Here is a 26,490-nt window from a genome sequence, read left to right as displayed (position 1 = left end):
ACCCTGTTCCCTCCCAGCAACAGTTACCAGTCAATGCCTCATTAAAAGGACCTCAACTGATGATTTCAGACTTACAGTCTGCTACTTCAGGGAGTGCTGCTGCTGATTTGCCACTAGCTGAGAATGTTCTTTTGTCACCAGGAGGAGGCATTTACAAATTAAAAACAAATGTATTCGGACCACTGCCTAAAGGCACCTTTGCCTTAGTATTAGGCCGTAGCAGTGTGGCTTTGAGAGGTCTAACCATAATTCCCGGGGTAATAGACTCCGACTATGTTGGGGAAATTTTGATTATGGTTTCTACTTCTACCACGCTTTCATCAACCCAACCTGCCCCTACTGCAGAAGGACTCAGAAGCTCGTCAGTCAACTACCCTTCAAACAAGGGCTTTTGGAATTTGTCGATATCACAGCCAATGGCGACACCAATGAGATACAAGATTACTTGCAACAGCTCACAGGAGCCAGAATGGTACCTCGGGTCTTCATCAGTAAAGAGTGCACTGATCTAGTAAATATTCACGAGAGAGGGGAACTGTTGACATGGATAAAGCAAATTAGAGCTCTGCAATAATTACAGAGCAGAACCAGGCTAATATCCCCCTTGAAGACTGGATGGCGTTCCAATAATGACAGCAGTTCCTGGAGGATGGGCCTGGGGCAACTTTACCCAGTCACAGCGGCTGTTTACTTAAATTTGGAAATATGATCACCTCAATAAAAAGGGACGGGCACTTTGGGAGGCCAAAAACAACTTCTTTTGACTCAGTATTAATAATGGACCAACTTACTCCCCCCCCCACAATTAAAAGAGTCAATTATCGGTTGCTTAAGGAAAGTACGAAGTGTGTTTTCAGTAAAGAAGTTATGAGGAATGGAATTGCATTTTGTGAAGGGAAAAGGAAGTAAGCCTGACTTACAGGTGGCTTTTTAGGATGGAAGAACAAAGTAATGGGTACAGAAAGTGATAAGGTTTGTGAAAAGTGAACCATGAAAGGTGAGTTTTGTACATGGTTTAAAATAAGTGTAAAATAAATTGAATTGTTTGCCTTTTAAATAAAGTAAAACTTATTTAGGTTTGAATTTTGCTTTTCCATCTTTTGCAAACCTTGAATTTAGCTTTTCTGCCTGTTAAGATGACACCTTTTCCTCAGATGGTGAATTGCCTTTGATAACAGATTTAAATTTCTTTACCTCTTAAATGATCTGTTCTGAAATCTTTTACTGTTACTTTAGCTATATGAAAAGTTATTGTTTCACAATGACCTATAATCCTATCTGACTGAGTGTGCTAAGCCTTTTTGACATTTGTTGACAAAACTTACTAAGTCATTGTAACAAAGAACTTGATTTCGTGCTAACCTTGGGATGCTTCAGAGGGCCCTGAAACACCCGAAAGAGAGATATTACACCAATTTGGCTCATGTTCTGTACAGAATGACATGGGAAGTATTGTCAATGAGGAATAAGTCTCGGGTTATATTGTATGATGATGGTATTGTATGGTTCAGTTCAGTGGCTCAGTCATGTCCGACTCTTTGCGACCCCATGAATCGCAGCACGCCAGGCCTCCCTGTCCATCGTCAACTCTCAGAGTTCCTCAGACTCACGTTGATCGAGTCCATGGTGCCATCCAGCCATCTCATCCTCGATCGTCCCTTCTCCTCCTGCCCGCAAACCCTCCCAGCATCACAGTCTTTTCCAATGAGTCAACTCTTCACTTGAGGCGGCCAAAGTACTAGAGTTTCAGCTTTAGCATCATTTCTTTCAAAGAAATCCCCGGGTTGATCTCCTTCAGAATGGACTGGTTGGATCTCCTTGCAATCCAAGGGACTCTCAAGAGTCTTCTCCAACACCACAGTTCAAAAGCATCAATTCTTTGGTGCTCAGCCTTCTTCACAGTCCAGCTCTCACATCCATGCATGACCACAGGAGAAACCATAGCCTTGAATAGATGGACCTCAGTCAGCAAAGTAATGTCTCTGCTTTTGAATATACTATCTAGGTTGGTCATAACTTTTCTTCCAAGGAGTAAGCGTCTTTTAATTTCATGGCTGCAGTCACCTTCTGCAGTGATTTTGGAGCCCCCCAAAATCAAGTCGGACACTGTTACTACTCTTTCCCCATCTATTTCCCATGATGTGATGGGACTGGATGCCATGATCTTGGTTTTCTGAATGTTGAGATTTAAGCCAACTTTTTCGCTCTCCTCTTACACTTTCATCAAGAGGTATTTTAGCTCCTCTTCACTTTCTGCCATAAGGCTGGTGTCATCTGCATATATGAGGTCATTGATATTTCTCGCGGCAATCTTGATTCCAGCTTGTGTTTCTTCCAGTCCAGCATTTCTCATGATGTACTCTGCATAGATGTTAAATAAGCAGGGTGACAATATACAGCCTTGACATACTCCTTTTCCTATTTGGAACCAGTCTGTTGTTCCGTGTCCAGTTCTAACTGTTGCTCCCTGACCTGCATACAGATTTCTCCAGAGGTAGGTCAGGTGGTCTGCTATTCCCATCTCTCTCAGAGTTTTCCACAGTTTATTGTGATCCACACAGTCAAAGGCTTTGGCATAGTCAATAAAGCAGAAGTAGATGTTTTTCTGGAACTCTCTTGCTTTTTCCATTATCCAGCGCATGTTGGCAATTTGATCTCTGGTTCCTCTGCCTTTTCGAAAACCAGCTTGAACATCAGGGAGTTCACGGTTCACATATTGCTGAAGCCTGGCTTGGAGAATTTTGAGCATTATTTACTAGCATGTGAGATGAGTGCAATTGTGCAGTAGTTTGAGCATTCTTTGGCATTGCCTTTCTTTGGGATTGGAATGAAAACTGACCTTTTCCAGTCCTGTGGCCACTGCTGAGTTTTCCAAACTTGCTGGAATATTGAGTGCAGCACTTCCACAGCATCATCTTTCAGGATTTGAAATAGCTCAACTGGAATTCCATCACCTCCACTAGCTTTGTTCGCAGTGATGCTTTCTAAGGCCTGCTTGACTTCACATTCCAGGATGTCTGGCTCTAGATGAGTGATCACATCATCATGATTATCTGGGTCATGAAGATCTTTTTTGTACAGTTCTTCCATGTATTCTTGCCACCTCTTCTTAATATCTTCTGCTTTTGTTAGGTCCAGACAGTTTCTGTCCTTTATTGAGTCCATCATTGCATGAAACGTTCCCATGGTATCTCTAATGTTCTTGAAGAGATCTCTAGTCTTTCCCATTCTGTTCTTGTCCTCTATTTCTTTGCATTGATTCCTGAAAAAGGCTTTCTTATCTCTTCTTGCTATTCTTTGGAACCCTGCATTCAGATGCTTATATCTTTCCTTTTCTGCTTTGCTTTTCACCTCTCTTCTTTTCACAGCTATTTGTAAGGCCTCCCCAGACAGCCATTTTGGTTTTTTGCATTTCTTTCCCATGAAGATGGTCTTGATCCCTGTCTCCTGTAGAATGTCACGAACCTCATTCCATAGTTCATGAGGCACTGAATGTATCAGATCTAGGCCCTTGAATCTATTTCTCACTTCCACTGTATAATCATAAGGGATTTGATTTAGGTCATACATGAATGGTCTAGCGGTTTTCCCTGCTTTTTCAATTTAAGTCTGAATTTGGTAATAAGGAGTTCATGATCTGAGCCACAGTCAGCTCCTGGTCTTGTTTTTGTTGACTGTATAGAGCTTCTCCATCTTTGTCTGCAAAGAATATAATCAATCTGATTTTGGTGTTGACCATCTGGTGATGTCCATGTGTAGAGTCTTCTCTTGTGTTGTTGGAAGAGGGTGTTTGCTATGACCAGTGCATTTTCTTGGCAAAACTGTATTAGTCTTTGCCTTGCTTCATTCCACATTCCAAGGCCAAATTTGCCTGTTACTCCAGGTGTTTCTTGACTTCCTACTTTTGCATTCCAGTCCCCTGTAATGAAAAGGACATCTTTTTTAGGTGTTAGTTCTGAAAGGTCTTGTACGTCTTCATAGAACCATTCAACTTCAGCTACTTCAGCGTTACTGGTTGGGGCATAGACTTGGATTACTGTAATATTGAATGGTTTGCCTTGGAAATGAGCAGAGATCATTCTGTCGTTTTTAAGATTGAATCCAAGTACTGCATTTTGGACTCTTCTGTTGACCATGATGGCTACTCCATTTCTTCTGAGGGATTCCTGCCTGTAGTAGTAGATATAATGGTCATCTGAGTTAAATTCACCCATTCCAGTCCATTTTAGTTCTCTGATTCCTAGAATGTTGACCGTTTACTCTTGCCATCTCCTGTTTGACCACTTCCAATTTGCCTTGATTCATGGACCTGACATTTCAGGTTCCTATGCAATATTGCTCTTTACAGCATCGAACCTTGCTTCTATCACCAGTCACATCCAGAGCTGGGTATTGTTTTTGCTTTGGCTCCATCCCTTCATTCTTTCTGGAGTTATTTCTCCACTGACTTTCAGTAGCGAGAAATGCAAATCAAAACCACAATGAGGTACCATTTCATGCCAGTCAGAATGGCTGTGATCCAAAAGTCTACAAGCAATAAATGCTGGAGAGGGTGTGGAGAAAATGGAACCCTCTTACACTGTTGTTGGGAATGCAAACTTGTACAGCCACTATGGAGAACAGTGTAGAGATTCATTAAAACCTGGAAATAGAACTGCTTCATAACCCAACAATCCCACTGAGGGGCATACACACTGAGGAAACCAGAATTGAAAGAGACAGGTGTACCACAATGTTCATCGCAGCACTGTTTATAATAGCCACGACATAGAAGCAACCTAGATGTCCATTAGCAGATGAATAGATAAGAAGGCTGTGGTACATACACAATGGAGTATTACTCAGCCATTAAAAGGAATTCATTTGAATCAGTTCTAATGAGGTGGATGAAACTGAAGCCTATTATACAGAGTGAAGTAAGCCAGAAAGAAAAACAACAATACAATATACTAACACATATATATGGAATTTAGAAAGATGGTAATGATAACCCTGTATTCGAGACTGCAAAAGAGAGACAGATGTATAGAATAGGCTTTTGGACTCTGTGGGAGAGGGAAAGGGTGGGATGATTTGGGAGAATGGCATTGAAACATGTATAATATCATATATGAAACAAATCGCCAGACCAGGTTCGATGCGTGATACTGGATGCTTGGGGCTGGTGCACTGGGATGACCCAGAGGGATGGTATGGGGAGGGAGGAGAGAGCGGGGTTCAGGATGGGGAAACACGTGTATACCTATAGTGGACTCATGTTGATGTATGGCAAAACCAATACAATATTGTAAAGTAATTAACCTCCAATGAAAATAAATAAATTCATATTAAAAAAGATATAAAGTAGATAAAGTCGTATCAAAAAGAACATGACAGAATATAGATATTACCTTTCTTAAACAAATAAATTTTGAGTATTTACTATAAAACATATACTACTGACAGCACTAATTTGCTTTAAATGGCTTGAGGTACATTAACATGTTTTTCTCTAATCAGAGCAGGAGACACACCCAATTGGCCCACAAAGTGGTAAGAGAACCAGGATATGAATCTGAACCTACTGGGACGACTGAAAAAACATATTTGTAAACATGACCACCCACCGAATGAACAGACTAGAAAATATTTTAAAAAAACACAAGAAACTTAGAAGGAAAATATCAAGGAGGATACAAGACAGAAGTAGTCTGTTTAACTATTATTCAATCACCCCATCTCGAAATGGGTTGTGAGTCATCACGGATGCACAGAGTGATTTAGGTCATGTCCTGAGAAACATGTTCAATAAATTATCAGAGATTATCTTTACAGTGAGAGTATGTAGGAGGTGGAGGGACGTGATAGGTAAGAACTATGTTTCCATCCATATCAAGGTACTATGTGAGGACTGGTCAGGACTAAGAAAGGGCCTGCGTAGAGCATAGGGTACACAGGTTTATGTCAGATATCAGCTTGTGACTGCATGTCTTAGTGAAAATAACTGAGAGCGCAAACTAATATACTGACCTTAAAAGAAAAGAACTGGTTCAGCAACTTTATGGGCATTATACTATGGTACGGGACAGAAACAAGAGAGATTTTTAAAAGTGACTGTGATATATGGAGAAAGCAGGATTATACCTGTTATACTATTTACAATGTAATGTATCCAACTGTGATTTTGTAACTTACAATGGAATGCTTATATTCAAGAAAAACATATACAATATTCCAGGATATTGTGTAAGAATCTTATTAGCAAAAATCAGAAGGAAAATCCAGGAAAAGGCTATCTAAACCTGGGTTCCTCTGCCAAGTACGATTAACCGCTCTATTGGACATTTACTTCGTTTCTTCTTCCACACATGGTCATCTCAAGATCGAGGAGTATCAAAGGAAAGGAGGGATTGACACTGACTCTGGAAGACCTTCCCAGTTACAAAAGCCTTTCTGAGGCATCCAACTCTTTTTTGTAGAAAAAGACTTTATTCTCCTAGACCTTCCCTAAGTTGAAAAGAGCAGATTCAAACAGTTACTAACACATTAAAGGACATTCAAGGTTCATACCACGATCAAGTGGGATTTATTGCAGGGATGAAAGATTCCTCAGTATCTACAAGTTAATCACTATGATACATCACAGTAACAGTTGAAGACTAAAAACCATGCGATTGTCAAGAGACGCAGAAAAGCTTCTGACAAAATTCAAGTGCCATTTATGATGAAAAAAAACCCTTCAGAAAGTCAGCACAGATGGTCCCTACCTCAATATAATTAAGACTGTATATGTCAAACACACAGCTAACATCATACTCAACCGGGAAAAACTGAAAGCACTCCCCATAACAACATGAATAAGACAAGAATGTTCACTATTGCCACTTTTATTCAACATATTTTTGGAAGTCCTAGCCACAACAATCAGAAAAGAAAAACAAATAAAAGGAATTCAAGGTAAAAAAAAAAAATAAAGAAGAGGTTAAACTGTCACTATGATGCTACACACAGAAAATCCCGAAGATGCCACCAGATGACTACTAGACCTCATCAATGAACAGAGTAAACTTGCTGGATACAAAATATATAGAGAACTGCTGCATTTCTATACACTAATAATGATATATCAGAAAGTGAAATTAATGAAACAATCCCATTCACCACCTCAGAGAAAAGAATACAATTCTAAGGAATAAACCTACCTAAAAAGTCAAAAGAACTGTACTCATAAAACTATAAGATGCTAATGACTGATACCAAAGATGACACAAACAGATAGCACAAACATATACCATGTTCTTGGATTGAAAGAAGTAACACTGTCAAAATGACCATACAATCCAAGGCAATCTACATATTCAATGCAACCCTTATCAAATTAACAATGACATATTTCATAAAACAAAGAAAACCTTACTTTGTACCAAAATACAAAAGACTCTGATATCTAAAATGATCTTGAGAAAGAAGTACAGAGCTGGAGGAATCATGTTCCCTGAGTTTCAGACTATACTACAAACTGACAGTCAACAAAGTGAAAATGAAATTGCTCAGTCGTGTCCAACTCTTTGTGACCCCATCGACTGTAGACTACCAGGTTCCTCTGTCCATGGGATTTTCCAGGCAAGAATACTGAAGTGGGTTGCCATTTCCTTCTCCAGCAGATCTTCCTGACCCAGGTACTGAACCTGGGTCTCCTGCATTGTAGGCAGATGGCTTTACCATCTGAGCCAGCAGAGAAGTGATAAGATGATGGCACAAAACAGAAACACAGATCAGTAGAACAGGACAGAAAACCCAGAAATAAACCAATTTACTTAGAGTCAATTATTCTATAACAAAGGAGGAAACAATATAAAATGAAGAAGTTTCTTTAATAAGTGATGCTGGGATAAATGGATAGTTACAGGAAAAAGAATGAAATTACAACATTCTCTAACACCGCATACAAAAATAAACTCAAAATGTGTGAAACATCTAAATGCAAGACCAGATACTATAAAATTCATAGTGGAAAACAAATGCAAAACACTAACATAAATCTCAGCAAAATTTTTGAATCTATCTCTTAGTCATGGCAATAAAATCAAACAAATGAGATATAATTAAATTTAAAACCTTTTGCAAAGCAAAGGAAACAAACAAACAAAAAGAACAAAAATTCAACTTTTGGACTACGAGACTATGTATGCAAATGATGCTGCCTATAAGGGGTTTATTTCCAAAATATACAAACAGTTCATGCAGCTTAATATCAAAACAAGCAAACAAACAACCCAATCAAAAACTGGGCAGAAGATCAAAACAGATACTTCTCCAAAGGAGACAAACAGATGGCCAACAGTCACCTGAAAAGATGTTTGACGTCTCTACTTATGAGAGAAATGCACATCAAAACCACAAAAATGTATCACCTCACACTGGTCAGAATGACCACCATCAAAAAGTCTACAAACAATAAATGCTTGAGAGGGTGTGGATAAAAGAGAACCCTCCTACGCTGTTGGAAGGAACATAAATTGGTACTGCCACTTTGGAGAATAGCATGGAGGTTCCGTAAAGAACTAAAAATAGAGCTATCACATGAAGCAGCAATTCCAATCCTGGGCATATATCCAGAAAGGATGAAAACGAATTCAAAATGATACATGAACCCCAATGTTTTTAGCAGCACTATTTATACCAGCCGAAACATGGCAGCAACCTAAATGTTCACTGGCAGACAAATGGATAAAGAATATGTGGTACATATATACAAGGGAATATTGTGAAGTGAAAGGAGCTCAGCCGTATCCAACTCTTTAAGACCCCATGACCTGCAGCTGCCAGACTCCTTTGCCCTGCAGCTGCCAGACTCCCTTGCCCTGCAGCTGCCAGACTCCCCTGCCCATGCAATTCTCCAGGCAAGAACACTGGAGTGGGTTGCCACTTCCACAGCATAAAACACAATGAAGTAATGCCTTTTGCAGCAATATAGACAGACTTAGGTATTATTCTAAGTGAAAGCAGACAGAGAAAGCCAAATATCATAGGATATTATATGTTGAACTGAAATAAATGATACAAATGAACTTATTCACAAAATAAACTCACCAGAATGAAAAACAAACTTATGGTTACCAAAGGGGATAGTACAGGATGGTGATGGGGGCAGGAAAGGGAGAGAAAAATTAGGAGTCTGAATATTTACAAACTAATGTATATACAAAATAAATAAACAACAAGAACCTACCATATAGCTCAGGGAACTATATTGAGTATCTTGTAAACTGCTGTATACCTGAAACACAAAACTGTAAGTTAGCTATATTTAAAAAGTGGAGAAGGAAATGGCAATCCACTCCAGTATTCTTGCCTGGAGAATCCCACGGACAGAGGAGCCTGGTGGGCTGCCGTCTATGGGGTCGCACAGAGTCGGACACAGCTGAAGCGACTTGGCATGCATGCATGCATGCGTTGGAGAATGAAATGGCAACCCACGCTAGTGTTTTTCCCTGGAGAATCCCAGGGACAGAGGACCCTGGTGGGCTGCTGTCTGTGGGGTCGCCAGAGACACGACTTAACGCAACTGAGCAGCAGCAGCCGCCGCATACCTAGAAAGAATGGTTAAAACAAAAACACCTCTTGCAGAGATGTTCAAAAGATGTTTCACAAAGGTGTAAAAACTACTCAATGGGGAAAGCAGTCTATGAAACAAGACATGTTGACAAAACTGAATACCCACCAGCAAAAGAACTTACTTGGAACATTATCTTACACTACAGACAAAAAGGAACTCAAAATGGTTCAAAGACCTAAACCTAAGTCTCAAATGTATAAAACTCCTAGAAGTAAACATGCAGGATATGTTTCTGGAAATTGGACCCACAAATGATTTACAAGATATAACAGCAAAAGCACAGGCCACAAAATAAAACCAGATATTAATAAATTGAACTATATCAAAATTATAAACTACTCTGCATTAAAGTGCAGCGAGTTTGAAAAGACAATCAACAGTAAAAGAGAAAATATGTGGAAATCATACATCTGATAGTAAGTGAGTACAAAGAATATATAAAGAATTTTAAGAGGGACTGATCACCAGTTCCACCATAGGGATCATTCCCCAATCAACCATCCAATGCATTGCAAATACAAAACAAACACCAAGAGTAACACAGAAATTTGAACTCAATGATAAAATTAAAAAAAAATACCTACAATGCACAAAACAACAGTGCAGCCAATAGCCCCATAGATATGAGAATGAGAACTTGGACAAAGTTGTCCTGGGATAAATTCCCATATCATTTACAGAGGCTAAAATATATGGTCCTTGATACACATCAACAACACTGTCATGATGCCCTTGACAGAGTCTCCAAAGCCAGAAAATAACCTGGAAAGATGTATCAGGCTCTCGTGATACTTTCTCTCTCATAATCCTGGAACATACTGACCACTCTACTGGATAGCATCAAGTGGTGACTTTGTACAGAGCAAGAAAATAACATTAGGAATAGTGTCTCCATCACAGTTTTCTGTTACCTACTAAATCTACTCCACAGAGACTCACTAGAGGCTGCCAATTAAACATAGGTGGATTATCACAGCAAGGAAACCAGATAAAATTTCAGACCCTCAGGAATATATTTCAAAGAAATTGAAGAGGTAAAATGATACGAAGTACGGAAAAGGGAACATCAGGAACAGTTGACATTCCCAGACGGGGTAGAGCAGCACAAGAGTAAAACTAATACAACATGAAGGTCAGACATTACAGCATCTTGAGATGGGACCATGCACTCGACCTACAGATGGCAAGCTAAGAGCCTGCGAGATTCATATATGCTCCCCTCTTAGGATCTAGGATCAAAAAGATGATTCTCTACCCACTCTTCCATTTTCCTAAGTAACAACCACAGAGGATCCAATCCACTAACTTGTCCCACTCCTAAACAGAAAAAAAAACAGCCCTTTTGAGATACTCGTTTTTCTTTATATGTTGTAGTTTTGGCTACTTTTACATCACTCCCCACTGTCCAGAGCTTTTTCTCAGGCTCTAATGTGGAGATAATATTCAGATCAGAAACAGAAATTCTGGGACTCCCCTGGTGATCCAGTGGTTAAGACTCTGCATTTCCAATGCAGGGGGTGCAGGTTTGATCCTTAGGCAGGGAACTAAGATCCCACAAGCAGAATGGTGCAGCCAAAAAAAGTAAACAAGCAAGCAAAAACAAACAAGTAGATATTCAGCATTATCAGAAGAAAGAAATCTAAAGTGCTGTGCATTTTTTAAAACACTGAGCCAAAAGTCAAAAGGTAGAAAATAGGAAATCGGGTTTTTTGGTATTGGTTTGTTAACATCTGCTAGTGAGCTTTGTACATAATTAAGCTCTGGGACAACCTCAGATATGACATGAAACAGACACAGCATCTGAAGAGGGTCAGTTTAACCTTCTGAAGCTGTGTCATGCCCCAGTCACCAGAACTCTCAGATGAAAGACATCAGGGCCTCCCAAAGGGCACACAGGAAAAATGCAGACACCCAAGGGCAGCTCTGGAAGGAAGTCATCCTCACCCACAGATAGCAGGTTCCTGTAGGTCTCCAGCATCACGTCCCTGTACAAGGCCCTCTGAGCAGGGTCCAGGAATTCCCACTCCTCCTGAGTGAATTCGATGGCCACATCCTCAGAGGTCAGTCGTTCCTGAAATGAAGCAACATGTCACCAAAGGGGCCATGAAAAGTTCTCATTTTCATGGAAAAGAGAAAGGATGGTAAGGGGCAAGGATTGACTTGGTTGAAGTATGTGTTCTAACAGATCCATGCAGGGGTATCTGGAGAAATTATGGATCTCTAATTTTAATTTCTTTGCTAAGACCTTATGAGATCCTCCAATTAATATGGGTTTTACATCATTGTTCAAAATCCATGAAATATATAAAAATAAAGCTCAACACTGTTTTGGCTATACAGAAGTGTCAGATATTATGTTCTACCCAGTGAGTGCAACTAATTTTCTAGATGAGGTACAGCATGAGTGGTGTCTTCAGGGATGACAAAGTCCATGGCACTTTTAATGGAAAGGTCTAAATTTTCAGGTATGATGTTGATAATAGCAGCAAGGACTAACAGTGTCTGAAGGCTTCCTGTTGCTCTAAATTACTGTAGTATTACTCTAAACATTAAATAAGTACTTTACAGGCAAGAATCTGTTGTCAATATAATAGCTCATTAAAGAACCATCTGTTCCCACCTTAGAGAAGAAAACCTGTGTCACAGACACTCTGAGAAACTTGACTCAGATCAAGAAGGTAAGAAATGTTACATGAAGCACCTGAACTCAGAAGCTTGGGCTCAGCAACTGAAGCTTCAGCATCTAATAGTTAATACAGAGAACATTACAAGTCCTTTGACAGAGGGCTCCTAAAGAAAACTTGAAAGAAGTCCAAGGTGAGCCTCCTCCCTGCCCCTCTTTCTTCTCTGCAGGGGGAGCAGCTCTCAGGCCTCAGGCCTTCATCCCTTGAAAATGGACACCTGTGCCAAATTAGTCTCTACCCCCTCCCTGATTGGGAGAACCTCCCCCCTGTTGAGTGATCACTGTCCACAGTGGTGGTGAACGACTGGAAACACTGACCCATGAGAGCCACAGCAACTTGGCAGCCCCAGGTTCCCAGACCATCTCACTTATTCCTAGCCACAGCTTCCAAACCAGTGCCATTTCAAGGGACTTTGACACAGCAGCCAAGTTCCCTGGAGCTGGCACTGCCACAGCAGGGGTGGCTGGCTCTGGGGCTGGAAGTGGGACTGTGTTCGGGAGCTTCATCACTGTTATGCCAGGAACCCTTCTCTGAAACAGTAGCTCTTCCACGCCATGGGCTTGGCCCTCTCAAAGGCCATGGGGCTCTTTTGCCTGATGGTGGTCTAGCTCATCTTCTTCATGATATGAAGGAGCTGTTTCCACCTCCCATAGTTTTCTCCTGTGTCTGCCCTGTATTTTCCCTTTCCTGTAACTCCCCAGGCAGCCTGGGGAAAGGGGTGGGCTCAGGGTTCGACAGAAGGAAAACAAACAAATATTGTATTAATCTGAAAAAAAAAAAGTCCAAGGTGAACAATGTGGAATGGCATGAAAGGTCATTATAGACGTGGATACAGAAACATAACTGTTAGTAATTTACTACTTAAACCCCTAACACGATTGTTTAGAAAATTTCAAGGCCACAGATTATACTGATAACATAATTTCAACTGAAAAAAAAAGGTGATTTAAAAGGTAGTTTTTAAATCACGATGTCTTCTATCTAAACCACAGACTTGCACATGCATGCATACTTATCTATAAAAAAATTAACTGACATGAGAGGATTCATCTTTTGACAGATTTTGTCGACAATTTTATATCATCCTTTTATTCACATGTATTTCAGTATCCTTCAGATAATAAATATGTATCCTTTGTACTCAGCTGAGTTTGTCAACAGGATTCTATACTAGGCTACAAAAAGAAAACTGGTAAAAACATAAAAAAAAAGAATACTTGAACTCAATTCATAATAAAATTACCATATACAAAGATACAAGTTTATCCATTTAAATTTACATAGCAAGGCATTAACAGAAGCCAAAGACTTTCTTTGCTTTTTTTCCATTAATAAAACAGTGATTTGAAATTAGAAGTCATTAGATTATGACAAAAAAGAATTAAAGTAAAAAAACTTCTCAGAGAATTAAAAATCATGGCAAAAAAGAATATGAAAAAAATTCAGTTATTAAGCAAGACTATCTGAAGAAACATCATGATAGGAAGGAAACATTCAATACATTCCCTCTGAAATTACAGTGGCATGAAAGGAGCTGTCCAGGGTGCCTGCCTTTCACCACCATAGGATGCACAAGAGCAGGGGCCACTAGAAGAAGTAAGAGGAGGTAAAACACAGGGCAAGAGACACAGAGTTTGTCAGAAAGTTGAAACAGGTAATACTCACAAACCTAAGGAAATGGAAAGGTGAAAAGTGAAAGGATGGAAAAAGACATTCCATCGTAAAGAGAGCAGGGGAGACTGTTATATCAGACAAAATAAACTGAAGAAAAAAACAAGTGCAATGAGAGAAATATTGTATGATGATAAAACGGTCAATTTACCAAAAAGCTGTAACAAGTGAAAATATATATACATCTAACATAAGATATCTCAGAAAAATGAAGCAAACATTGAACTGGCATGTACAGATCACACGGCCCAACAAAAGCAGAAAACACATGTATCTCAAGGACACAGAAAACATTCTCTATGAGAGACCACTTTAGGCCAAATTAACCATTTAAAGAGACTGATACCATAAAAGTTTCTTCCCTAACAACAACGAAATAAACACAAGAAGAAAAGAAAATTCCTCAAATGTGGACATCAAACAACTCACTCTTACACCACAAATGGGTCTAAGAAAAATAATCACATGGAAAATTTTAAATATATGGATCAAAACGAAAAGACAACATTACAAAATTTATAACACAGAGAGAACACTGTACTAGAAGGAAAGTCTGAAAGGTTAAATGCTTACAGTAAAAAAGAGAAAAGATCTTAAACCTGAAATCTATTTTTAGACCTCTAGGAAGCAGAAAATGGAAAACAAACTAAACTCAAGTTCAGCAGAAGGAAACATGTAAATAAGAAAGATTAAACCAGAGATACAATAGAAAGTAGAAAAATATAAAAATCAACAAACCAAGAGTTGATGCTTTGAAAAAACTGTATAGGAAAACCCCCACCTAGACTAAGGACAAGAGAAAAAACTAAAAACAGATATGAAACAGGAGGGATTACAACTGAAAAGAAAGTTTCTAAAGATAAGGAAGTACTATGACCAATAATGCCTATAAGTGACAGTATATAGGAGATACTTGCAAATTCTTAGAAGCATGCAAACTATTTTACTTATTAAGAAATAAAAAAATTGAGAAGTGTTGAAAGTGAAAGTGATAGCCACTCAGTCGTGCCTGACTCTTTGTGACCTCATGGACTGTAGCCCACAAGGCTCCTCTGTCCATGGAATTTCTCCAGACAAGAAGACTGGACTAGAGAACCATTCCTCTCTCCAGGGAATATTCCGACCCAGGGAGAGAACCTGGGTCGCCCACAATGCAGCAGATTCTTTATGATTTGAGCCATCAGGGAAGCCCATTATAACTAGAGAGATTTAAAAAATAGTCAGAAACCTCTAAGAAAAATACAGGACCAAAATCTACCAAACATTTATAGAAGAATTACCACGAATCCTGCTAATTCTATGGAGCAAGCATGATTCTAATAGTTTGCTGATTTCCCAAAGACACAAGAAAGGAAAACTAGAAACCAATACCCCTGATGAATACTGATGCAAAATTAAAATACTTGCAAACCCACTTCAACACATATTATAAAAATCTGGAGAAACAGACACAGAGAACAGATGGAGGGTGAAGGGGAGGAAGGAGAGGGTGAGATGTATGGAGACAGTAACATGGAAACTTACATTACCATATATAAAGTAGAGAGCTAATGCAAATTTGATGACTGACTCAAGGAACTCTAAGGAGTCAAGGAGCCCCAAACAGGGGCTCTCTAACAACCTACAGGGGTGGGATAGGGAAGAAGATGGAAGGGAGGGGACATATGTATACCTATGGCTGATTCATGTTGGTATTTGGCAGAAAACAACAACTTCTGTAAAGCAATTATCCTTCAATTAAAATAAATAAATAAAAAGATCTGACACCATGACCAAGTGGATTTTATTCATATAAGGCAAGAAAAAGTCAACATATAAAAATCAATTAATATGACACACTACATTAACAGATTAGAGGGGGAAAAAAACAGGATCATCTCGAGGCAGAAAAAAAACATTTGACGACAATTTGACAACCTTTCAAGATGGAACACTCAACAAACTACCAACAATAAATTATACCAACATCAACATAATAAATGCCATTATGAAAAGAGCACAGCAATGGAGAAAGAATGAAAGCTTTTCCTCTGAGGTCAAGAAGAAGGCAAGGATGCACACTCTGCACTGCAGTTCAACAAAGCACTGAAACCCTTAGAGCAAGTAGATGAGAAAAAGAAATCAAAGGTCCCCAAATTGAAAAAGAAGTAAATGTATCTTCTTTCCCACATGACAAAGTTTCATCAGTAAAAATCATAAAGATTACAAAAGAAAAATGTAATATCAAAAAAGATTCTTTAATAACCACACAAAGGGTCAATCAACCAATTAGCTCATTATCAAAACTGCCATGGCAATCTTTGTAGAAGCAGAATAAAACATCGTGAAAGTCATAGAATTATTCAAAGAGCAAACAGCAAAACTCTTGAAGAAGGAAGATGGACGTCTTTCTATTTCAACACCTATTACAAGGTAATCAAGGTGATATGGTACTGGTATAAAAACAGGCAAATCAACTGAACAGAACACAGTACTCAGAAATAATTCTTTGTGTATATATATTTAAGGTATATTCACAAGGATGTCAAGATACACAAAAGGGAAAGGACAGGCTCAATTGATCTGATTCCCAGATTTAACCAGCTATTGTGCATACTAACATCTGACTTTCATGTGCAGTTTCCTTACCCTGGTTGACAGAGCAGACAGCTCATCCAGATAGGCCCTAAGCAATCCCTGCCGCCCAACAGCACTGAGACCCCAGCTCCAACCCATGGGTGAGAAGCCCAGCTCAGGACAGTGCCCAGGGGAGCCTCCTCACAAGGGCCAGGTCACTGGGTCATGGGGAGATGGGATCTAAGTGGAGACGACAGGGCCCGAGGGAAGGCCCTGGGTGAATGTGCATGTACAGGAGTCACACAGGACACTCCAGAGTCAGACATGATTAGCGAGTCCAGAGAAGGGCATTTCAGGAAGGACAGACTAAATATGACCTTACCTGAGAAAGAGCCATGCCTCACTTCTTTTTTTTCCTCTTCCTTAACTTCAGGGCTTCCTCAGGCAACACGAGTCTTCAGAGGTCTATCATGAAAGTTGAAAACATGCTGTTTGATGCTTACAGTCAACACATCCCCTTGCTGAGCCCCAACCACACACACAGGGAAGCCCTCACCATGAGGAACAGACAGTCCTCTGTGGCCACTGTCTCAGGAGAGACTCAGGACAGTCAACTTCCACAGAGAGACCAACATGGGACTTTCCCACACTTTCCCTCGGATCACACTCCCCTCCTGCTGAGGCCTCATGTACACAGCAGCAGGAGCCACCTCTGTTGACCAGGCAGTCTCCTTCAGGTCACACAGCAGGCCCCGATCCATCCCCACTCAGAACAGAACACCCCCTCCTCAGCCCAGATCTCAGCCCTCAGGACTGCGAGGACTCAAGAGTCCTGATGCTCAGTGAGGACCCCAGACTGGAATCAGCTGGGCCATCTTAAACATTCTCGAGCTGTGGACCAACACAAACTACCTGAAGGGGAATCTTTGGTCAGAGGGTACAAAAACATGTGAGTTGGGAGCCACAATAGGCATTACTGACAAAATGGAGGCACAGCCCCAACCCCCTCTCCTTGTCCCGCAGGCACAGACCCAGGATGAAGGAGTTGGGTCTTGTGATTCTGACTTGTTTTTTCCTTTCCTCGGTTGAGTTGACTGAAAAGAATGTTAAGGTGCTTATTGCCCTTGAGAGGAGCATGAGAGGGCACAAAGCCTTCTGCAGTTATGCCCAGAGAATAATCCATAAAGTTAACCATTGACATTTGTTCAAGGATCTTTACAAAGAGTGTTCCAGGATGATCACGTAGGCTGCAGCTTGAGGCCTTAGGAAGGATTGTCATCTGAGACCTATTTGTGAGGGAAATGTTTATGGCAAAGGAAGTTTGCTGAATTTAGGGTTTAGGAAAAATAAAGAATAGTTAGAAGCTAAAAATTGAAGGAATGTGGTAGTGCTAGCATGTTTTACTATATCTTATACAGATTAGGAATTTCAGAGATATTAATAGCTGCTGCTGCTAAATCACTTCAGTCGTGTCTGACTCTGTGTGACCACATAGACGGCAGCCCACCAGGCTTCGGCATCCCTGGGATTCTTTAGGCAAGAACAGTGGAGCGGGTGGCCATTTCCTTCTCCAATGCATGGAAGTGAAAAGTGAAAGTGAAGTCACTGAGTCATGTCCAACTCTCAGCGACCCCATGGACTGCAGCCTACCAGGCTCCTCCATCCATGGGATATTCCAGGCAAGAGTATTGGAGTGGGGTGCCATTGCCTTCTCCTTATTAATAGCTATAAGTCTTTTTAGGAGATAGTGAGCTTAGGATGCTAGGGGCAAACAGGATTTAGAAAGATAAGAAACAAACTGAGGAATGTGGTATGCAGCCCAGACATAAGCATGAGTTACAATGTAATCACAAGTTAAAGTAACCAGGATGCTGAGAGAATCGCTGAAGCAGAAACTGTTTGAAGGGCAACAGTGTTTTATGGAGCCAATAAATCTGGGTGAGGGGAAACTGAAAATGCCAAACCTCTGACCTAATGCTTTTGTCAAAGTATAAAAGAGAACCTGAAGCTTGAAATAAACATGTAGTCCTGTACCTTGAGTCAGAGGCTGCATCATTCTCTGCCAACACCGCTCATCTCTTCAGGCTGATTCCTTGGCTGCTAGTGCTGGACTTGGTACATGTGTATGCAAAATGCGTCATCAATGAAACGTGAAGCCTGGACTGAGCACCATTCAGAGGAGAAAAGCACCCCCCCCCCCAATTCTTTTTCTTTCCCAGCCTTACTAAGGTTTAACTAACAAAAATGGTATAAATGTACTGTGTACAAAGTGATCATGTGATAGACTCATACACTGAATAATTATTAATAACTGTGGGGGGGGGCAATCCATCGATTTCCTTTTAGATACTGGGCAACTTGCTCTGTGCTTACTGAAGCCCCTGGCCCACTTCCTTCCTGATCCGCTTCTGTATTGGGACTGTCTGAACGAGCCAAAGGGTATTATTTCAGTTGTTCTTTATGTTGTAACTGAGATTCTGTGCTATTTTCACACGAGTTTCTGATTGTGCCAGAGTCTCCCTCACCCCTTTTGTGGAGGAATATACTGAACAAGGTCCATGCCTCTGTTTTCATAAATATGGAGCCCTCCCTTTCTCTCCCTCTAGTTGAACAAAATCCTAGAGTATGGGATGATGGAAAATCTCTGGGTCGAGCATAAAATGCTATTCCTGTAGTTGTCAAGCTCAAAGACCCACTTATTTCCACATAAGAAATAGTATCCACTGAAACCTGAGGTTAAGGTTTAAAGCACATCATTGAAAATTTAAAGGAGCAGGGACTATTAGTTCCCTTTAATGGTCCATGCAACACTCCTATTTTGGGTACAAAGAAATCGAATGGTAAATGGAGACTAGTTCAAGATTTACAAATAATAAATGAGGCTGTAGTTCCTTCACACCTCATGGTGCCTAATCCTTATACTCTATTGTCTGAAATTCCTGAATGACCCAAATACTTCTCAGTAATTGATTTGAAAGATGCTTTCTATTCTGTGCCTTTGGCGGAGAAAAGTCAATTTCTATTTGCCTTTGAAGACCCTATGCAGCCAGCTTCTCAGTTAACCTGGACAGTTTTGCCCCTGGGATTTCGTGACAGTCCTCACTTATTTGGACAAAGATCACGGGATCTACAAAACTTTAATAGCTCTGAAGCAGTGGTGTTACAATATGTAGATGATATTTTGCTCTGTGCTGAGACAGAGGAAGCTTGTTCAGGAGCCTCAGAAGATTTCTTAAGCGTTCTGGCAGGCTGCAGTTATAACGCATCAAGAGAAAAGGCTCAGCTTTGTCAACAATCTGTTAGATATCTGGGCCTAATCATATCAGAAGGGACTAGGGCCATAGACCCTGAGAAAATTAAACCCATACCAAATCATCCCCTACCTATGACTTTAAGACAATTGAGAGGATTTCTGGGAATCACAGGCTACTGTCATATTTGGATTCCGGGTTATGGGGAACTTGCCTGGCCTTTATATAAACTTATAGCTGAAACTCAGCAGGCCCAAACAGACAAACTGCTTTGGTCTCCAGATACTCAAAAGGCTTTTATGGTTCTTCAGACTGGTTCTTCAGACTGACCTCCTGCAAGCTCCTGCTTTGAGCTTGCCCACAGGGTCAGGATTTAATTTGTTTGTCACTGAAAGAAAAGGTATGGCCTTGGGAATTTGGACACAAGCCCGAGGGCCTCACCAGCACCCTATTGCTTATCTAAGCAGAACATTGGATGTAATTTCACGTGGGTGGCCCCACTGCCTAAGAGTAATTGGGACAGCAGCTTTATTAGCACCTGGAGCTTTAAAAATAATTAATTGATGAAATCTTACTGTCCTGACTTCTCATGTGAGTGGAATCTTAAATTCTAAGGTTACTATTTGGATGACAGACAGTAGGCTTCTTAAATATCAGTCATTGTTGTTAGAAGGACCAGTAACTAAGCTTAAAGTCTGTGGACATTTAAATCCTGCCACTTTCCTTCCTGAGAAGGAAAATGAAACACCTGATCACAATTGTTCCCAATTCCTAACTTTAAACTATGCAGCTTAGACAATCCTGACATGAAAGTATTTACAGATGGCAGTTCTTTTGTTCGGGATGGAAAGCATAAAGCAGGTTATGCCATGGTGACTGCTGAACAGGTTTTAGAAGCAAAATCTCTCCCCCAGGAAACCAGTGCTCAGTTAGCAGAGCTTGTGGCTCTGACACGAGCTCTAGAGTTAAGCAAAGGGCAGCGAGTAAATATCTACATGGATTCTAAGTATGCTTATTTGACTATACATGCTCATGCTGCAATATGGAAAGAAAGACAGTTTAAAACAGCAACAGGAAAATCTATTAAGCATTTCAGAGAGATTGAGAGACTTTTAGCTGCTATGCTGCTGCTGCTGCTGCTGCTGCGAAGTCACTTCAGTCGTGTCTGACTCTGTGCGACTCCATAGACGGCAGCCCACCAGGCTCCCCTGTCCCTGGGATTCTCCAGGCAAGAACACTGGAGTGGGTTGCCATTTCCTTCTCCAATGCATGAAAGTGAAAAGCGAAAGTGAAGTTGCTCAGTTGTGTCTGACTCTTAGCGACCCCATGGACTGCAGCCTACGAGGTTCCTCTGTCCATGGGATTTTCCAGGCAAGAGTACTGGAGTGGGGGGCCATTGCCTTCTCCGTTCAACTGCTATATATTGTCCTAAAGAAGTAGCTGTTTTGCATTGCAAAGGGCACAGTAGGGATGGGAGTAAAGCTGCTGAAGGTAATCAGTTGGCTGATTCTCAAGCCAGAAAAGCTGGTACTTTATGAAACCCCTTCACTGTAGACGCCTTTGATCTGGACAGATCCAGTGGAACAGGAAAAACCACAATATACTGAGGAAGAATTAGAAAGATATGAGAAAAGATGACCAAAGATTACAGATAAAGGATGGTTACAGTCTGAGGATGGACAATTAATAATTCCTGAAAATGCTCAATGGAAAATTCTTAAGGGTTTACACCAGAGTTTTCATTTGGGTGCAGAGAGTATTTACCAGATGGCTTCTCGTTTGTTTGAAGGTAAAAATGTAATGAAAACTTTAAAGAACATTATCAAAAGGTGTGAGGTTCATCAGAAACATAACCCAAAGACTGAGAACCTAGCAATATCTGGATTACAATGAAGTGGAAAGTATTCTGGAGAGGGCTGGGAAATTGATTTTACTCATATGCCAAAAGCTAATTGATATTCTTGCTTACAAGTTTGGGTAGATACTTTTACTGGATGGATTGAGGCTTTTCCCTGTCGTAGTGAACAGGCTAAGGAGGTTATAAAGATTTTAATCCATGAAATTATTCCCAGGTTGGGGCTGCCATGGAGCCTTCAGAGTGACAATGGCTCCGCTTTAAAGCTGCTGTAACTCAGGGGGTATCTAAAGCTCTAGAAATAGAATATCACTTACACTGTTCCTGGAGACCCCAATCTTGAGGAAAGGTTGAAACATCTAATGACATTATCAAAAGACATCTGTGCAAATTAAGGCAAGAGACGCAGGACAATTGGATTAAAGTCCTACCCATAGCTTTAATGAGGGCTTGAACTGCCCCCCAAAAGGAGGGACTGTCCCCCTTTGAATGTAGTTATGGAAGGCCTTTCTTACGCACAGACATCGTTATAGACACTGAGCCTTGGAATTAACTAGTTATGTAATTCAGCTCTCAGCTTTTCAACAGGGATTAACAGAACTCCAGGAGATGACTCCTGACCCAGCCTCTGAGTCAAGCAAGCCTCTATTTGAGCCAGGAACCGAGGTCCTCATAAAAACATTGGGATCTGGGGGCCCATCCCTCGAGCCCCTCCAGGAAGGCCCTTACCAGATTATTGTTTCTTCTCCCACAGCTGTCAAAGTGCCAGGAATTGATTCGTGAATACATCACACTTGAGTTAAGAGGTGGCACCCTGACCAGAACTAAGGGACTTCATTTTATGTTTTTACTTTCTATGCTCTGACTTTGTGCTTTTCAGATGGGCTTGATAATCTATGTGAGCCTACTTCTGCCGACTCCAAAAATCCTGAGTCTGCCATCTGATCCTCAAGACAATGCCTTCCTGTCCTGGGCTCACTCCTATGCTGCATTTCACAATCGGTCTAACTGCTGGGTCTGTGGAACACTCTCCTCTTCATCAGTGGAAGGCTTCCCGTGGTGGACATCACCACTTCAAGGAAAAGACTTTCGCCAAGTGTGTAAATACCTTCAACAACAATTACATGTGATACCTCTTCTTCATCTGATGACATCTACCAACCCTAAAATGGACTGGTGCAGCACTTTGTACTTTACCTATGGACATAATGTGACTTTTAATTTTGATTATACATTGTCTCGGTTCAATGACTATTTTGCTACACATAAGGCAAGTAGGTCTGGATCTAATGGTTTTTTACCTGACGTTTATCAAATATGGGATGAGGTTATGTGGCTACCTCCTGAAAAAGGATGTTTAATATCTACTGCCCCTATATGCTGAAAACAGCCATCCCCAAAAGTCAGCCAACAACTTAATTACAATGATTGGAAACAATTGGGATTTTTGCCTCAGGAAATATGCAACGTAATCATTCCCATGTTTTCCAACCCCAGTTCAGGTCCTCCCTTTGTCTGGCCAGGCACTAATTGGGACTGGATATCTCAGTCAGCTGGCTTGCTCCAAACGGGACCTATTGGATATGTGGCTCTTACCTATGGAGATGGCTTCCCCTTGGTTGGATAGGGAGATGCACCCTGGGTCTAGCCTTTACTCATGGCTTTATATTTTCAGAGCTCCCAGAAAAGCCTGCTAATTTACCTCACCTTAAAACTCGGTGGGCAAGGTCCGTATTTCACTGGTGTCATTATTTGGCTGCAGTCTTTGTTCACTTTTTGGGAACTACAGATGTTATGCTATGAGTGGATGCTTTGACTGATTTGACTCAACAGGCATTACAAGATTCTCAAAAGGCCATTTCAGCTGTTAATGCTGAACAAGCACAAATTAGAAAGGTGGTTTAACAAAACAGATTGGCTTTAGATATTCTGACAGCTGCGCAAGGGGGAACGTGTGCTATTATTCATACCCAATGCTGGACATATAAACCTGATATGAGCATGAATGTTACTCATTTTACTAAACACATGAACAGGATGATTGGATACTCCTGAAGCCTCAATTGCCTCACTTTGGGAGACGTTAACTCGTTCCCCATGGTGGACAACTATCTTAATTACAATAATTCTGATTGTTTTGATTTTACTATTTGCTCCCTGCATCTGTAACTGTATAACTGAATTTGTTTCTAGCCGCATGAAAGCTTTCAAGTTACAAATGGTTGCTCAAACTCCTGCTACTGTTGCAGCTGCCTCCAGCTACTATTTGGGGCCCCTGGATCAGATATCCTCAATATGAGGATTAGGAGAATATGTTGCCTCATCAATTTAGGGACAACGCCCCTTCTCAGCTCGGAAGCAGTTATGGAACGAAAACGACGCCCCTTTCCCCTAGGCAACATAATTCTCCTAAGAGTAAATGGGCGAATGAGAGGGTAACAGGCAGGAAGGCCAGGGGTCTCCAAATGGAGGAAATAGCCTGCAAGTGTCAGACATTTTATCTCCCTTAAGCGGCAGGAGGAAACAAACACGATATTTTTTTTTCCTTCTCTATACAAATTTAAAAGGAGGTTTCTCTTAAAATTCTGTGTTGCCATGACACCTGGTTTCACCTAAAGTTAACCAATGCCTTTTTCTTATGGAAATGTTAATCTTAGGCTATGCTAATGTACTATGCATTTACCCCAAACTCTGTCTTCAAGTCGGTTCCCCCTTTTGGGCTCAGAACTTACTTGATAAACCAGTATGTTATACTCCGATATTGTTCCTCTAATCTACGTAAACGACACTATTTGTATGGTGCTCTGCCCTTCTTTAAGGTTCAAGTTAATCCTTTTACGGCCCAAGATAAACCATTTGGTGCCAACATTATCCCAAAATACATCTTATGGGCGAGGGGCCTGGTGCCATTCTAAGTTTTGAGACATTCCTTTGAGACATTCTTTCATTAACAGGCTGCTGGTGACTATATAACATCCAGCTAAAGACTAGCAGAGGGGCACTCTTTCTGCCCCCTTCTGATGCCTATGTCAGAAGCTTTCTCTATCTCCTTTATACTTTAATAAAACTTTGTTACACAAAAGCTCTGAGCGATCAAGCCTCCTCTCTGGCCCTGGATTGAATTCTTCTCCTCCGGGGGCCAAGAATCCTGGCGTTGTAATTCAACAACAACCTTTCACTGGTCCCAGCACCCTCCCCAAGATGTGGGCATGACATTTGCTAAGATCGATCCCCCCACAGAGGCTTGTGGGGGCATGTCCACATTTATTATGGGATGGGGCCCCCTCCCTTTTTGGCCATCAAGGAGGCTTCCTTCCCTTGTACAGAGAAGTCTTCTTTGACCTCAGGAGTGGGCCTCTTATCTCTTTACTCTCGCAGACTTCAGCTTCTGCCACTAGATTTGTCCTTGGAGTGTGTGAGTGAGAACAAAGCTTCAATTTCACTCCACTTGACAAATACCAGCTGTTCAGCCCAGAGGCCCTTCTATCTCCTATGTCAAATTCTGCTGAGAGACATGAACCACAACAATCTTTATTGGGAGGCTAAAGGGTGAAGGTCTGTCTTCTGTAGCTTCTTCAGGCTGGCACGGGGCTCATAGACCCTACCTAGCTGGGGTCATGGAGCTCTCGTCCTGCCTCATTCAGGGGCCCCAGGGTGACCTCTGTTGTTATCCCCACAGGATCTGTTCCCAAGAGTAGCTGGAACCATTATCTTGATGTGAAACCATCGTAATCTGAAAGAGACAAACATAAGAAGTGAATTTAAAAAGTCAGGGACCAAATATCTGTGATTAATGATAACAAATTACTGTGAGCAGGAGCTATAGCAGGAGTGAGAACCAGCTTACATTTTTTAGCAGCTTTGATCCTGTCCAGACAGAGTCAGCACTGGTGGTACCCTCTCCACAGGCATGGAGCCTTGTGCTCTGGTCTTGCACACTGCGGATGTCTTCTGTATTAGCCCAGAGTGACTGACGCAGGTGTGACAGACTCAGTTTCAAGTCGTTGGAGGAGTGACAACCTGAACAGTACTGTAACACATCAACCACAATTTTTTCCCAGGAGAATAAGCTGGATTCCCAGGCCAGACCTGGCACTTCAAGAAGACCTGTTGCCCAGTAGCCAGTTGTCAGTTTTGTCTAAGTAGGTTCTAGCCGCTGACGTGGTATTCACATAATAATTCACATATTAGTCAGAGCAGTTGTCACTGTTACTGACTCTAGCGCTCCTCTAGGCATGAGAAGAGGCAAGAATCTGGGCTCATGAGACTGTCTGAAGGCCTGTTCTGCCAGCTTCCCCAGAGCATGGATGCGCCATTCCCAATCTCCCCGCTCAGTGCCTTTCAGGGCTGCTGAAGGGCAGCCGCTGCAGCGGGTCCTGATTGAGTCCTCGCAGAGGCAGACGGCAAGTGCCGCTTTTCAGCTGACATGGCCCTTTCGTGGCAATCTGACCATGGTTCTGGGGGTGCATAATGTCCATTTCCTCCCATGGTGCTAGGAATGCTCATGCCTAGATCTGGCAAAGAGTCTGCTGACGGGCCACTCAGTGCACTGTTACAGGACTAACAAAACACAGGAGCCAAGAGACGCTGGATCACCTGTCTCACCAGCCTCTATGGTCCGTGAAAACGTTCCCTCTTGTTGCTTCTTCCCATAGCTAGAGTTTCACCGTTACCCTCACTGATCGTATATCATCATTTTATCAGAGGTTCAGTCACACACTTGGCAATGCAAGAAACAATTGTGCAAAGCAGGCAGAAGAGGAAATAATGCAGCTAGCAGTATCAGTAGGACCACAAGCAGGAATCTGAGAACCTGTTTTAAGCACAGTCAGTATGTCCCAGGTCCTCTCACTTAGTTTGTTAAATAACTGTAGC

At 41.3% G+C, this 26,490-nt stretch overlaps 1 protein-coding gene and 2 pseudogenes across 1 annotated transcript in view; 2 read left to right on the top strand and 1 right to left on the bottom strand.

Annotated features, from left to right (window-relative positions):
- The window catches only part of LOC138419209 (zinc finger protein 665-like), a 203,334-nt gene extending 184,729 nt beyond the window's left edge, over positions 1 to 18,605 (bottom strand). Inside the window, exons 1-3 of the mRNA XM_069551692.2 lie at positions 18,544 to 18,605; positions 16,892 to 16,974; positions 11,543 to 11,669 (exon numbers count right to left, since the gene is read on the bottom strand). Of these exons, the coding sequence (XP_069407793.1) occupies positions 11,543 to 11,669; positions 16,892 to 16,906 (142 nt within the window). The 5' untranslated portion in view covers positions 16,907 to 16,974; positions 18,544 to 18,605. The remainder of the gene's footprint in view (positions 1 to 11,542; positions 11,670 to 16,891; positions 16,975 to 18,543) is intronic.
- Positions 12,492 to 12,890, top strand: LOC138418520 (ATP synthase F(0) complex subunit C2, mitochondrial pseudogene; annotated as a pseudogene).
- Positions 18,606 to 22,495: 3,890 nt separating the features above from the next.
- Positions 22,496 to 23,914, top strand: LOC138419210 (endogenous retrovirus group PABLB member 1 Env polyprotein-like; annotated as a pseudogene).
- Positions 23,915 to 26,490: the final 2,576 nt, after the last annotated feature.

Source organism: Ovis canadensis, chromosome 14 (genome assembly GCF_042477335.2).
Source record: "Ovis canadensis isolate MfBH-ARS-UI-01 breed Bighorn chromosome 14, ARS-UI_OviCan_v2, whole genome shotgun sequence".
In the NCBI taxonomy this organism is placed as follows: Eukaryota; Metazoa; Chordata; class Mammalia; order Artiodactyla; family Bovidae; genus Ovis; species Ovis canadensis.
This window is presented reverse-complemented; position numbering and strand designations above follow the sequence as displayed.